This window comes from Nematolebias whitei, chromosome 3, assembly GCF_014905685.2.
Source record: "Nematolebias whitei isolate Nwh7 chromosome 3, NemWhi1, whole genome shotgun sequence".
NCBI classification, from domain to species: Eukaryota; Metazoa; Chordata; class Actinopteri; order Cyprinodontiformes; family Rivulidae; genus Nematolebias; species Nematolebias whitei.
This window is the reverse complement of record NC_056500.1, coordinates 35,413,518-35,429,436: the sequence shown is the minus strand read 5'-3', so window position 1 is coordinate 35,429,436 and position 15,919 is coordinate 35,413,518. Positions and strand designations below refer to the sequence as shown.

The window sequence follows — 15,919 nt, the reverse complement described above, 5'->3', positions numbered from 1 at the left end:
TCCTTGGCTGTCGCTGAAGCAAAAGCTCGGATATAGGAGGAGTTTGGTGAGGCCCTGGATAATGGCTCCGAGGAGATTCTGACAAACCATCAGGCTGCTGAAGAGGGGAAAGCATCTTTTTACTAACACAGTGTTCAGTGAAGGTGGGCTGCTGCTGAACTCAACCAGTGATGTTGTCGGGAGGGGGAAGGAATACTTCTCGGACCTTCTCAATCCCACTGGCACATCTTCCATGGAGGAAGCGGAGTCATGGGACTTTGAGGTTGGTCTGTCCATAACCATAACTGATGTCGCTGAGGTTGTTAAAAAGCTCCACGGTGGCAGGACTTCAGGGGTGGATAAGATTTGCCCTGATTTCCTTAAGGCTCTGGATATAGTGGGGCTATCTTGGTTGACAGGCCTTTGTAACATCGCATGGACATCGGGGGCAGTGCCACTTGATTGTCAGATTGGGGTGGTGGTTCCCCTCTTGCAAAAGGGGGACCGGAGGGTGGGCTCCAATTACAGGGGTATCACTCTCCTTAGCCTCCCTGGTAAGGTCTATTCAGGTGTACTGGAGAAGAGAGTCTGATCATTGGTCGAACCTCAGAACCAGGAGGAACAATGCGGGTTCTGTCCTGGCCGTGGAACACTGGGCCAGCTCTTTACCCTCACTAGGGTCCTCGAAAGGTCATGGGAGTTTGCCCATCCAGTCTACATGGGTTTTGTGGACTTGGAGAAGGCATTTGATTGTGTTACTCAAGGTACATTATGGGGACTTCGTGAATATGGGATTGGGGGCCTGTTGTTACGGGTTGTTTGGTCCCTATACAAGGAGTGTGAGAATTTGGTTTGCATTGCCAGCAGTAAGTCAGATCCCTTCAGGGTGGAAGTTGGACTCCGCCAGGTCTGCCCATTGTCATCAATTCTGTTCATAACTTTTATGGACAGAAATTCTCAGTGCAGCCAGGAGGCGGAGGGTTTCAGGTTCGGTGGCCTCACCATTCCATCCTTGCTCTTTGCAGATGATGTGGTCCTGTTGGCATCATCATGCCGGGATCATCAGCTCTCACTGGAGTGGTTCACAGCTGAATGTGAAGCAGCTGTGATGAGAATCAGCAACTCCAACTCTGAGGCCATGGTCCTCAACAGGAAAAGAGTGGATTGCTCTCTTCAGGTTGAGGGTGAGGTTTTATCTCAAGTGGAGGAGTACAAGTATCTTGGGGTTTTGTTCACGAGTGAGGGAAGAATGGAGTGTGAGATTGACATACAGATTGGTGCAGCATCTGCAGTATTGTGGACTCTGTACTGGTCCGTTGTGGTGAAGATGGAGCTGAGCTGTAAGGCAAAGCTCTCTGTTTACTTGTCAGTCTAAGTTCCTACCCTCCCCTATGGCCACGAGCTCTGGGTAGTGACCAAAAGAATGAGATTGCGGATACAGACGGTTGATACGAGTTTCCTCCACAGGATATCTGGACCCTCCTTAGAGACAGGGTAAGAAGTTCAGTTATTTGGGAGAGACTCAGAGTAGAACTGCTGCTCCTCCACATCGAGAGGAGCCAGTTGAGGTGGTTCGGGCATTTGGTAAGGTTGCCTCCTGGGGCGCCTCTCTAGGGAGGTGCTTCGGACATGTCCGACTGGGAGGAGACTCCAGGGAAGACCCAGGACACGCTGGAAAGACTATTTCTCTCAGTTGGCCTGGGAACGTCTTGGAGTCCTCCCAGAAGAGCTGGAAGAGGTGGCTGTGGAGAGAGATGTCTAGGCCTCCCTGCTCAAGCTGCTGCCCCCACGACCCGACTTCGGAACAAGAGGAAGATAATGGATGGATGGGTTCTTTTCATACAGTTCTTCCACAGAAGCTTATTAACACTCTATCAAGCAGAGAAGAAGCCAGCTGTGAAGACCATCCAGAACCGCTGCCATCTTCTCTGGACCAGAGCTCGTGTCAAACGGACCAAGCTCATTTGTGAAAACTATAGGAAGTCAGCCTGTTGTCAGCGCAGTTCAAGGGCCCGCCTCTCTAATGGTATGGGGGTGCATTAGTGCCTCTGGCATGAGCAGCTGACACATCTGGGCCATCCCTGCAGAATCGGATCTTCAGGTTTCAGACTTCCTTCCAGGTGACTTCAGCTTCAGGAAAAGATCGTGCATAAATCAGCTGACAAACTATACATTTTTATTTGTGTTCATGCTTGTCAGAACTTTAAAGTAGTCACTTCTTTGATCTTAATGTGTGTAAAAACTTTAAGTATCTCACTTCATTGATCTTTATGTTTGTAAGAACTTTACTGTACTTCATTTCTTTGATTTTAATAATTGTCAGAACCTGAAGGTCTAGCAGAGGCAGAACTTCACATCAAGCAGCTTGTTTTATTTCAGGTATTAATTCAGTTCTCTTCACTTCATGTGACCAAGAGGATGATGAGAGCAGGAACATGATGAAGATCACATTAAATGTCACAAAGGTTCCTCTGGTACTGGTACCACTCAGACTGGAGTGAAACAATCAGTATGAACATTTTAAAGACTTTCTCTGTAATGTTAGAAGAGACGCAGCTGACGAGGTGAGGGGCGATGAAGCAAAGTGCCACAAATACAACAAAAAACAAAGTTTTTATTCAGCAGCTGTGCTTTTGACTCAACTTGTGCCTTTAAAATAATCCTTAAAGTGAAGAAGTTTCTGGAAACTAAATAAAAGATAAACTTTTGCATTTCAAACAGTTGTTTTTTATCATTTTCACTGTTAACCATAAACACAAAGATTTTATTACAGTAAGACAAACAATCTTTGTTGTTTTGGAATTTTCACATGACAGAAACAAGTAGAGCTGATCGATATACAGGTAGGATCAATATTTTAGACTGATATAGGCATTTGGGGACATATCAGTATCTGTGATAGTTGTCCCATGATGTGCTGAGAACAAACCAGAACACTGGAAACAAGCTGTGTTCTTACTTGCAAAAGGCATAATTGTACAATGTATCCAGCAGAGGGAGCAAGACAACTTTCAAGTCATGGCCATTCACTTTAACTTTCACTTTCATTACAGCCGAAGCAGCGAGCAATACTGTGTAGCGTATTTTGCTGAACAGAGCATGGTAAGTTTATTTTAACTGGTCTGTAAAACAAATCAAGGACACAGCTAGTTCCCAGTGTTTATATCGGCGCAACTCTGCTCACATTAGCATGTGAACTATAGCCGAAGAGAACCTATGAGAATCATGCTGCTGCTGTTCGGTGTATTGTTTTGCACTGTTAGAGACTAGCGTGTATCAGATCTTTTAGCGTACCGTTGGGTGTTCGTTTAGCATATTTCTTAGTTTATATCTTAGATCCTTATTTACTGTTTCTTTTTACACTTTATATTTTGCTATTGTTGGATGTAACTGGGACCCTGTGTACACAATTTTGTTCCACCTCATGTACCACATGTGATGCAAATGACAGTAAAGAACCTTGATTCCTTGAATAATGGGCCAACTATCACCAATACGATATGTTCCTAAACGGATAAATCAGTTTAAAATATCAGCCCTATCCATATATCGGTCGGACTCTAGTTAAAACTGGTTTAAAAGCAGCTATTTATTTAGATTATTGGGGGTGGACAAAACTCAAAATTTTCAGCCATTATATCTGTTATCAGCGTTAGCCTTCCCCTCCCAAATTTAATATCTGTCGGGTTCTAGAAACAGGCACAAGTTTGGCACCAGAATCTAACAGAAATAGGCACACATTTGGCACCAGAACCTGACCTCACTGAGTGACTTCAGCCACGGCCATACAGAGTTGTTCATAGCTGAATGAAAAACATCTAGAGCTTCACCACGAACCAACACTTAAAACACCGTCAGCTCATATGTGGGTCGGCAGAATTAGGGGAAACACTTGTGCTTCTAACTACAGTAACAATATTTACCTATTCTGAAAGGATAATCACTTTGTATTGGTCACGCCCCTCATTAAAACTCCTCGAGGCGTTACTGAGCCCACGTGTGCGGTGGGAACTGATCAGGCTTTAACTGAGCCGGACTCTGAGTCGCTGCTGGTCCTGGAGAGAAACCAGACCTTCATGGGTTCCTTCTTTCCCTTCATGGGGACCGGACCGCGGTACTCCAGGTGGAAGTGAGGGTCAGCGTTCTCCGCAGACTGCAAACACCTGAACACAGAGTCAACACCCCCCACAAACAGGTTTAATCATCCCGTCTCCTCCAGACTGATGCTGAACGCAGATTATAAATACTTTTGGATGAGTTGGAAGTTGTAATTTTGTTTTTCTCAGCTACTAATGAAATCTGGGCATTGACTCACCTGTACGTGTACTCAGAGACGTTTATTTTTCCCTTCTCTCCGGTGGTTTCCGTCCGGCTTGTCAGGTTGACTGTATTTCCAAACAGGCAGTATCTGGGCATCCTCTGACCAATCACCCCCGTCACCACCTCCCCTGTGTGGATGCCGATCGTAATCTGGACTCAGCACAGAACACAGACACACCACCACCTCTGTTACTTATGATTCAGCTGGAGTTCAATGAATTGTGACAGAACCATTCCTACATTTGGACCAGAACTGTTCGATAAAACACTGAATCGTGCTGCAGAACAGAACCTCCAGAAGTTCCAGTGTTGGAAATTCAACAAGCAAACACAAATTCAGACGCATTTTTGACAAACAGCTGCAAATATTCTGTAAATCTGAACATTTGTGTTTGCCTCGTGTCTGGAACCAGAACCAGCAGGACGGACACATCCAAAAAGTCATCAAATATTCACCCTGAAACCTTTCATAAAGACTTTAATCAAAGAATAGACATTTGGTTTGGACTTCAGGTGGATCAGGAAATGCAGATCAGCTGTTTTTGACCCGTTTTTATGTTTTATTACCTGGATGAACTTGAACGGACCAAAAACTTTAATAAAGAAATAAATTTATTCTCAATTATGATCAAATAAATGCTCAGTCTGCCCCGACGGGACACTGGCAGCCGGATACACGATGGATTACTGGGGGAAGTGGAAGATCGTGTGTCTGTCCATCTTGTCAGTCAAGGACGCTGAAGCTGTGTACATAATTGGATTTATGATAACAGGATTTCTGCTTTTTGGAGTTGGTGGTTACCTGGCATATCAACAAAATCGGAACACGTCGGCAGCTGTTCTGGCCATTGTAAGGCTGCCCGGCATGTGTGAAGGAATGTGCCGTGTTGTCAACACTCAGACTCAAACGCTGTGCGAGCTGAGTCATAAGCTGGACGCGATTCTTGCTGAGAATTGCGGGCTACTTGCAGCTCCTGAATTTCGCTTGCGGGAAGGAATAGATCTCGGAGAAGTTGTAAGCTCGACTTGGAGTATGTGACCACAATTTGGCTGTTTGTAGTCGCCATTGAGATGTACCAGCGAGACTGTAAAAGGCAGATGGAAATTAACAGAGCTCAGCCTGACCCAAAACAAATGTTGCTATCTGAATCTGGCTTCCCCAGCATCGGCCTTGGAAGGTTGACTATCTCAAATTCTCCTGGATGTTATGTGAACAAGACTCTCTGCTCCCTCCCCCAAGGACATGGACCTGATTCAGAGCTCTAATGAGCTGGCTGATAAACATTGTATCATCTCTTATCAGGACTATGGCTGTGTGTGTGTGTGTGTGTGGGGGGGGGGGGGGGGGGGGGTGCTATATGGATAGTGCTCAAGGACTACTTCCCCTCAAATTCACTGCCTTCGCTGGCCTCCCTCATTTACCCTCCCTGGTACAGCAACCTAGGTAGATACAAAAGCACCAGTGGATGCATCCCTCACTTGGGCAGCCTGTGCTGGGACCCCCACCCTCACCCACTCCACCAGCATATGTCTTTATGTCACCAGTGTGTTGCTTTTTTGTGCTGGGGGTTTTGCAGCCTCACACTGTGTCCTAACAGAACACAGTGTGAGATATGATTTTTTTTTACCTCCTCTTCCCTCGCGTTCTCTTTTTCAAGTCTAATGAAAAAGGAAGTGCCTCTTAGTGAGGCTGCAGCCTCAGACACTCCGTCTACCCTGTCTGTTGTTTGTTTGTTTGTTTGTTTGTGTTTCTTTAGATGAGCTATACTGAAATGTAATTTTGTTGTGCTCTTGTGCAATGACAATAAAGCTTATTCTGATTCTGATTAGCGGTAAATATTTAAACTCGAAGCAAACAGACAGAAAATTTAAAAGTTCTGAATTTTATTATAACTATTCCTCTTAGTTTTAACTGATGTCAGACTTGTTATGAACATTTAAAACATTATTAATGTTGTCTTCTGCCTTTTGAGGAAACATTTCATGAAAAACTCAAAGCTATTTTGATCAAATTAAGGAAATCTGTTCAATTAAAATCAAAAGCAACTTTTAAGAGAAAAGGTGTAAAATCAGACATTTTGGACTGTGAAGATCATAAAAAAGTGAAGACTGAAATTAAAGTGAGAGAAACACTAAGCTGGCAATAAATGTTTTGTGAAAGACGTTTTACTGTTCTCACAGCTCTTAAAGAAAATGTGCAACATTTGGTGGGAGGAAACAGGCTTCACTTTGCCAGAAAACTACTCGTGAACAGGGTTATATTCTTTTTTATCTTTTAGTGTGTAACTAGGATTTCTAAAAGTAGTTTGAAGCCAGCCTACGGCCTGATGTGAACACTGGTCGGCGCTGGTTGTCCAGAGCCACACGACGGTCTATTTTTAGCCTCGGGATGCTGAGCTGAGGGTGGTGCTGCTGCTAAACTGGACTTGTCTTCAGCCGGTGCCATCTCCCAAAATAAACAAGCTTTAGTTAAGCAGACATTCATTTCCAGTGTGAAGTCTCAACTATCATGATACAATAACAATCTCCAACTGTTAGTTCAACAAACGTTTTCTGGTTTTTGTCCAACCTTTTCAACTCCTGACTTCACTGTGGAAATACGACCAGAAGAACCCAACAGAACAAAACAAACCGTGCTCAATAGATCATCGGTGCCAAAATAACAGATGCACAGCTACAAAAGCCGCAGAAATCATGAAAAGTGTAAAGAAAAGAGCAGGATATCACAAGTGTCTGTGCACCGAAGTGTCCCACAGAAGAAGAGCTACCCCACAAACACAGGTCAAGCTGAACCCAGGACCTGCTGGCTGTGAGGCCACAGAGCTAACTGCAGCTAGAGCAAAAATGCAGTGTGAACGCTTATTGCTGAAGAACTTGCTGAAAAACAGCTGGATTTAGCTAAATACATGCTGAAATGTAGCTGAAATGGAATAACAAGCTTAACTTAGTAGAAGAAAGAACACATATTTGCTGAATTAGGTTTAAATAAGCAGATATGAGCACAAAAATTTGGAAATTAGCTAAAAAGGCTGAAAATTAAAAAAAATTACTGAAATGTAGCTGAAAAGTCAGAAAGAAGCATAAACTACCAGAAGGAAGTGGAAGACGCTAAAATAAGCTAAATAAAGTGGAATTAGCTGAAAAAGCTCAATTTAGCACAATAATAGCAACAACAAAAAAAGCTGAAACTAGCAGAAAAAACCCTGAAAGGAGAATAACAAGCTGCAATTAGAAGAAAGAAGGTAATTAGGTTGAAAGTAGCAGAAATTGACATTAAAAACTTGAATTTATCTAAAATTAGCTAATAATAATTAGCTAAAAAGGTAGCTGAAAATGTAGAGCAAGCAGAATTAACAGAAGAAAGCAGAAAGAAGACATGTTTACCCAATTTCAACACTTGCTTTCTCAAGGGCGGATGTCTCCTCCTCTTCTTCTCTGCTTTGCTTTTGCTCTGTCCTGTCTGTGAAACTGCTTTAGAGCCTCTCTTCTACAAATTCTCCGAATCATAACTATGAACTTGGATTTGGTCAGTTGGTCCCTCAACACAACTGATAACATTTCTTTGAAGAGAAGACAGGCTTTAGGTGAGCCAATTTGCCCTGTTGGCACAAACACAGCATATATCTCATCGACTTTGAAGACTTGATGACGTGTCTATCTCTGCTGTCACCTGTGGATTTTAAGGACACATTTATAATTGGATTTATGATAACTGGTTCCTGCTTTTTGGATTCAGCTGGTTCTTGGTCTATCAGCAAACAAGGAAGTCGTCTGCAGCAAATCCGGACCTGGTCAGGCTTCCTGCCTTATATGATGTCTTGCTTCGTGCCTCGAGCACCCAGACTCTTGGCAGAATGGATCAGATCTCGGGGATTATTCTCAGGCACGTTCCATTGGTATGGTCATTTAATTTGGACGTTTTGGAAGCAAGTGGACTGACACAGACTCAAGGTAGATGTCATTAAAGTTCTGCCTGTCCCCAAAACAATCGTGTTTATCTGAATTCGACTCCCTGACTGGCCTTGACAGGCAATCTTATCTCAACCCGCCTGGAAAGTTTTGTAAACCTGATGCTCAGCCCCTCCCTCCCCTCCTACTGAGGAATTTCCATGGACTTTTCAGAGGAGCCCAGCTGAATAAACATTCTGTCATCATTTCAGGACTCTGGATTCGGCTCGGGTTGTCCTTGGCATCCCCCGAGTGTGCACAGATCTCTCAAGAGGGAACTATTTGAACTGAGTGATTTTATCTGAACTCTGCAGTGCCTCTGTGTGTTGTCTCTGGCTGCTCACCGCCCTTGCGTCCACCACCACCACCACCCCCCCCCCCCCCCCGCACATAATGTCGGCGTCATTATGTGCTCGTGTGCAAGTTTTTTTTCATTGTCACACTGTTGACCTTCAAACAGAGGTTTAAAGCGTGTTAAGAATATTTTTTTGTCTCCAAACCCTATGTGTCATTTTTCACCACTTTTATTATCTGTCCAAACAGGTCTCACTTGTAAATGAGTCTTCAAGGCTCAGTGTGATTATCTGTTTAAATAAAGGTTGAATGAATGAATTAGGGTGAAAGAAGCAGAAATGAGCAAAAAAAAATGGATATTATCTGAAAGAAGTTGAAATTAGCAAAAATAAAAACAGCTGAAAGGCAGAAAGAAGACGAAATTTCAAGAAGGAAGTGGAGAGAGCACATTTTTGCTGAAATGGGCTGAAAAAAGTCTAAATGAGTGCAAAAATTGTGGAATTAGCTGAAAAAGCTTAAAGTAGCATAAAATGGTAGCTGAAATAGTAGAAAAAGCTGAAATCTTCATACATTAGCTGAAAGGAGCATAACAAGCTGAAATTAGCAGAAAGTAGTTAGAAGAAGCACAAAACAGCTGAAAACAGCCGAAATTAGCTGAAATTAGCAGTTGTTTTTTTTTAAATTGCACAAGGAAGCTGAAAGAAGCTGCATCAGAACAAAATGTGAAAGGAGCAGTAAAAAGTTGCAAACACATCTAAAGATTTGAAGGATGTAAAATGAGCTCAATTCATTTTCTATGAGAAACAAAGTGTCAGAAAAAGCTAAATATTTCAAAAATCTAAAGTTGCACCAATACCAAAAGCCATAGCAGGATTGTCCTTAAAGAGCTGAACGTTTTGATTTATGATTTGTTGAAATAGCTTGAAAACTGCAGGATGAGAATCGCGCTGAAATACATATGAAAGAAAAATGGATGACAGTAGTGTGAATACTTCATAAACATTCACACAACAGCGTGTCTAGAAGCACAACTTTCATCAAAGCCGCAAAAATAACTACTTCTTATCTCAGACCCCCAAAAATCTAAATGACCCTTTAAGATTCTGGAAAACCATCAAATCTCTCTCAGGCACCACCCAATCATCTGACCTCCCATCACAACTTCTCGTTAACTCTGTTCCTGTGTCAAATAAGCACGAGATCCTGAACTGTTTCAACAAACATTTTGTTGCTTCTAGTTCATTATTTGACACAGTTACTAATGGAAGATCAGCCATTTCTCCAAAAAGCCAAACATCTACAAATCAAATCTCTCCTATATGTCAATCTTCAGTAAATCACACCTTTTTTCTTTGCCCGTTCTCAGTTAGTGAGGTTAATAAACTGTTAAAAGGTATAGACTCTAAAAAATCTGCATGTCCAGATGAACTTCCACCTTATTTCTTAAGGCTGGCTGCTCATATCATTGCAGTTCCCGTGACCCACATCTTTAACCTGTCCAAAAATCAAAACTCCGTTCCAGACGCTTGGAAAACATCCTTTGTTCTTCCTTTGCTGAAGGGAGGAGACCCCACCTCACTGAACAACTATCGACCAATCTCTAAACTCTGTATTTTAGCCAAAGGTTCTAGAAAAACTGATAAACTCTCTAATCAAAATTTATCTGGACTCATTTAACATCTTACCTCGTCATCAATCTGGTTTCAGGAAACAACACAGCTCGACTGCTTCACTGAAAGTTTTTAATGACATTGAAGCACTGGATGCTAAGGATTATTGTGCTGCACTTATCTTAGACCTGTCTAAAACTTTTGACACTGTGGATCATGACATATTGTGTCATAAGCTCTCAAAAATTGGTTTTTCAGATCACACCATTGGTTGGTTCTCTAACTATCTTTCAGCTCAGGGGCAATGTGTTCAACATAATGGTACCTCCTCCCATTATTTAACAGTCAGCAATGGTGTACCACAAGGCTCAGTCTTAGGACCCACCCTCTTTACAATCTATAGTAAATAGGTAATGTAGGCCAGAGCATCCCTGATGCATCCTTGCATTTCTATGCTGATGACACAATTGTTTATCGTCGAGCTAAAACCGTTACTAAGGCTTTCCAGCTTTTGCAATCTGCCTTTCACATCATTCAGTCTGATTTGTTCCATCTCAAACTTGTCCTAAATGCCGATAAAACCAAAGGGATGCTTTTTTCAAACAGGAAGTCAGTCCCAGCAGTTCTTCCTCTGATTTTATCCTCAAATGGTGTCCCCATTGAGTTTGTTGATTCCTATAAATATTTAGGTATCTTGGTCGACTCGCATCTCTCTTTTAAGCTTGACGTGGAAAACCTAGTAAAGAAACTGAAAGTTAAACTGGGTTTCTTTTTCAGAAACAGATCCTGTCTTAACTCTGAATGCTATGAAATGCCTTGTAACTGTGACTTTCCTTCCCTCCATTGATTACGGTGACATTATTTACATGAACGCTCCTACAAGAACCCTGCAGATGTTGGATGCTGTCTATCATGGTGCACTAAGATTCATAACTGGCTGTAAGTACCGTACCCACCACTGCACCCTGTATTCACTGGTTAACTGGACATCATTAACTTCACACAGACTCTCTCACTGGTACATTTTCATCTTTAAATCACTTCTTGGTCTGCTGCCTTCATACATCTCCTCCTACATGTCTCTGCATAAGTGCAGCTACAGCGTGCGCTCTCAGGACATTATTACCTGCAGTGTTCCCTCAGTGAGAACTGAACTTGGCAAAAGGTCCTTCTCCTACTCCACTCCTGTTTCCTGGAATATCTTGCAAAAAGATCTGAAGCTCTCGACCTTGACCTCTCCAAGTGGTTTCAAACATCTTTTGAGTTCCTGGCAAAAACCAATGCAGACATGTTCCTGTTTTTAGTTTTCTACACCGCCTTATGAACTAGCTGTTTTTTTTCATTACTTTTCCTTTTGACTGTCCTTTTGTTTGCTATTTTGTTTTGATTTGTAAAAATATATATATATTATTCTGTATGCCTCTTTTGTGACTGTCTATTGTTGTTGTTACTCATTGTTGTCATCATTCTCTGTTAAAATCAGGTCTCTCTTGTAAATGAGTCCTCGAGGCTCAGTGGGATTAACCTGTATAAATAAAGGTTGAAAAAATGAATGAAAGAAGCAGCTGCCGCCACACCTGTACAGGTTCGTCGTCCACCTTCACCTGCCCGGCTATCTCCATCATGTCCAGAGCGAGGTGGCAGATGGACTTTGCGTGGTGCGTGCACGGCTCCGGCAGGCCGCTCACCGTCATGTACTTGTCACCAACTGTTTCCACCTTTAAAGAAAAAAACAAAACAATATTTATCCCTAATGTGAGAGAAATAACGACCTCATATTCATTGCTTTATTTATGTTAGATGTAGCTCCCGCCATGCAGCCAGAAACAAACTGAAATCCCATGAGATAAACATTTAAACTCTCATCAGTTTGAAAACGCTCAGGACCTCTTTAGGTTCTGCTGAACCCACAGGACCACCTAGCCTTCCTAGCTTGAGTAAATATTACTTCTTTTGGTGACCCGGTGCCTGGAGAAGATTCCCCTGGAAGTGGCGAGGTCTGTTTGACTTCTCTGAGTGCATTCTTGTCTGAAGGCCCGGGGTGTAAATCTGCTGCTCAGGCCTGTAAACCTCTGCAGCCTCGCTGTAAAACTGGACCGGGTTTAGGAAAGAGTGCTCGGCATGTGAAAAGCTCGAGTAAATATTCACTTACTGAGCTTCATGTACGCAACTGCACAACAGGTTGGAGCTGCAGAAACAGTGGAGAAACTGTTCTGTTGGTCTGTTTAGTCGTTTTAAACAACTGAGGGTCATTTTGTTGCAGAACTCCCACATCCTGCCTGAGATTACAGAAACTGAGTGTAAAGCTCCTCCTTCCAACCTTGTACACGTAAGGGTTCTTCCGGGAGTCGGTCAGGATGTCGAAGCGTGTATAAACGTCGTTGAGCAGGTTGACGATCTTGATGGCTCCCTCCGCCGAAGCGTGCTTGCTGCAGAACGCGTTGAACCCAACGATGCCGCTGAACAGGATGGTGACGTTGTCGTAGCGTTTTGCTGGAACGGGGCGCTTGTGGCGCAGCTCGTTGGCAACAGATGGTGGCAAGACAGAGTAAAGCAGCCTAAAAATAAGAGAAGAAGAAACGTTCAGACAGAGGACGCAGTCGCATCACAGTAAGGCACAAGTCCATCCTTGGGTCAGAGTTTTGTTTGCTCTCCCACCACCTTTTGGTCACTTTGGGATGCAGGCTGCTCTCAGACAGGAAGGGTGGTGTTTCTATGGCAACTGCTAGATCATGGCTGCCTTGTCCTGACGCATCAGAATACGTTAAATACAAGACACACCCTCCAAACAAGATGGACCAGAGTGCACTTAAAGGTAACAATTAAAATTAAAATACTAAACCAGCAGCATTCAGTGGACTCTGTCTGACAAACAGCATGAACCCAGAAGATGCAGCTGTCCAGTTTGGAGCCTGAAACAGGCTGAGGTACGGTCATAATAATAATAATAATAATAATAATAATAATAATAATAATAATAACACAAGGAGCCTTTGCTTAAAGAAACATCAGATCGCTGCAGTAGTCCTGAAAAATAGCCCCACTCCACCTCTGTGATCCTCTCCAACTGATGCCCCCGCTGTGTTGGACTTCCACGCAGGCTGAACCGCGCTCACCGTTTCAAGCTGCAGATTAGTTCAGGTAAATATCAGCCTGCATAATGAAGCCTGACCCCAGGTGTTCCTGTTGTCACATCCTGTTATTAGACCCGGAGGAGACACACCTGCACCCTGCTGTATTTGGACCCATTCCTCTGCAGTTCTCCTCCACCTTGAGTTTACAGCATGTCTGTAGTTGATGTAAATTTATGATCAGGTGTGCAGAACAAGGAGACGTATCTAGCTTTGATTCTGGATGAAGGACTCATAAAACACTTGAAGTGATGCTTTTCATGCAGAAACATCAAGTGTTGTTCTTTATCCAGGTAACTGAATACTTTGCATCATTTCTGCTGTTTGTCAAAATCTGTGATTTGTTTGTTTACATTTCTATTATGAGGAACGTCACCTGGCCACGCCCACCTTCACCTGGTGCAGCCCTGACTCCTCCCCTTTCTCAGCACAGCATTGTGCCTCCTGACTGCTGCCTTTAGTTAAATTAAAAAGTTGTTTTCTTCTTCTGTTTGCTTCTTGTGTCCATCAGCGTCCAGGGTCCAATCCACCTCCTGCACCTGATGGTCAGTTTACCTGGTATACTCCTTTATTTTGATTTTTCTAAGAAATGTTTGATGTTGAAATTGGAGAGGATAAAGAAGACGGAACAAATACTTTGAAAAAATAAAAAAAGCTAAATGTAGGCTCCCTTTTTGGCAAGAAACGTATTGTCCATTTAACAGACTGGAACTGATTGTTTTGTGTTTACAGCCTCATTATTTTATTTTTCTTTTATAAAAGTAGTCTGACTGTTGTAGTGAACCAGATGACCTGATGATCTGACCCTCATCTGACCCTGATGACCTCAAATCTACCAGATGGACAGAGACTGTTATTTTCATTGATCTGAATAAGTCTGAGCCATCTGATGACTTTCTTTCTTGAATTAATCAAGCAGAAAAGACAATTCTTTATAATCATTACTGTTTTACAAATGTTAGATTCCATGGAGTGCAGTTAGTTCTCAAGGAGTTCTGAAGAGAATTCATGGGGAATTCATGGAGTGCAGTCGGTTCCAAGAGATTCCAGAGTTAGAGTTATGGAGAGTTTTGGAGTTGGAGTCTGAGAAGATCTGAAAGAGTCTGAGAGCTGCTGACAATGAAGAGTCAGAGTTGCCGAGAATCCAGAGACGTTTTGGGATTATAATTCTGTTTTGAACTAACCACGCACGACTCTCCAAGGATTTTAGCTGTTCTCAACGGAGACGCTGATATCAGTCTGAAGGTTCTTACTGAGGTGATCTATCGTCAACAAGGTAACGGTTTCTTCTTCGACTAAAGTGTACCTGGGACAAGCTGAGATACCTGATGGGAGCGTGCAATTTCTGGTCAAACAGATTAAATTCCCTCACATATTCCTCTGTAAGATAAAATCTCCAGTTCATCTTAAACTCACCTCTCTCTCATAAATCAGTACAGATATTTTTAGAAATATCTGAAGCAAAGTCCTCAAATCACCGCCGAGTGATTTGAAGTTCATTATTTGTGAAACTGTCTGTTATTATTTTCATATTTTGCCAAATTAATGTAAATGTTTGATGTTAAACTTTGATTCTGAAAATAAATGACTCCATTCATTTGATGGGTCAAAGATAATAACGTCTCTCGTTCGCATTTCTGTTAAATTCAATGCACGGCATTACACAGTCAGAAAAATGAAGAACTCGTGAAAAGTATGCATAAATATATACCACATATATTTGTCATACAACAAGTGACACGTACCCACGTGACTCACTACACTGTATAAGAGTAATAAATATAAGATATAGTTTGATGGAGCTTTAAGTAAACCTTGAAAAGCTTCGTCTGTTCCTCCTCTGGAAACTGCAACCTTTCATTTTCACAAACTAAGCAGCAACTCGAGCTGTTTTCTTGGAGACGCAGCAGCTTTGTGAAAAATGTGCTGCAGCGTAATATTTAGCTGAAACTGTGAGCTAACCTTTTCACTGATTATTTTATGTGAATACAGACCGAGAGTGTTTGAGGCGACCTCTGATGAAGCATTTTAAACCAGTTTCTGAGAAAGAGGAGCAGTATCTGACAGGCAGAAACCAAGAATAGTTTCTTGTTTAATATGCTGCTTTTTTATTTTACTCTATAACAATGTTGACCTTATTAAATATTTGCAAGAAGTTTTATTTATTCAGCAGAAATAAGTGAGCGAGAACCAAATGTGCTTTAGGCTGAATGAGCAGCTCGTTTGAGGAGGAAACCCATCAAACCTGTCAGTTTTCTTCTTCTCGTCCTCCAAGGCTCGCAGTGTGTGCTGGAGACGGTCCGTCAGGATCTCCAGCTCCTGGGTCAGCTTGTACTCTTCACGAAACTGCTCTCCCAGCAGCACCAGGTCCCGCGTGGCATCATGCAGAGGGATGTCACTCAGGTAAAGACCCCTTCGAGTCAGATCATCCAGGTTCATCACACTGACCACAACAACACCAAAAACAGGAAGAAGACGGTGATGAACTTGACTTTTAGAGCCTTTGGAGGCATGGATGGATGGATGGATGGATGGATGGATGGATGGATGGATGGATGGATGGATGGATGGATGGATGGATGATAGATAGATAGATAGATAGATAGATAGATAGATAGATAGATAGATAGATAGATA

General features: G+C 42.5%; 1 protein-coding gene across 1 annotated transcript in view; it reads right to left on the bottom strand.

The window, feature by feature from the left end:
• Positions 1-3,379: 3,379 nt before the first annotated feature.
• Positions 3,380-15,919, bottom strand: part of gucy1b1 (guanylate cyclase 1 soluble subunit beta 1) — a 48,846-nt gene continuing 36,306 nt past the window's right edge. The window contains exons 9-13 of the mRNA XM_037698237.1: positions 15,528-15,725; positions 12,472-12,709; positions 11,729-11,869; positions 4,295-4,449; positions 3,380-4,142 (exon numbers count right to left, since the gene is read on the bottom strand). Of these exons, the coding sequence (XP_037554165.1) occupies positions 3,995-4,142; positions 4,295-4,449; positions 11,729-11,869; positions 12,472-12,709; positions 15,528-15,725 (880 nt within the window). The 3' untranslated portion in view covers positions 3,380-3,994. The remainder of the gene's footprint in view (positions 4,143-4,294; positions 4,450-11,728; positions 11,870-12,471; positions 12,710-15,527; positions 15,726-15,919) is intronic.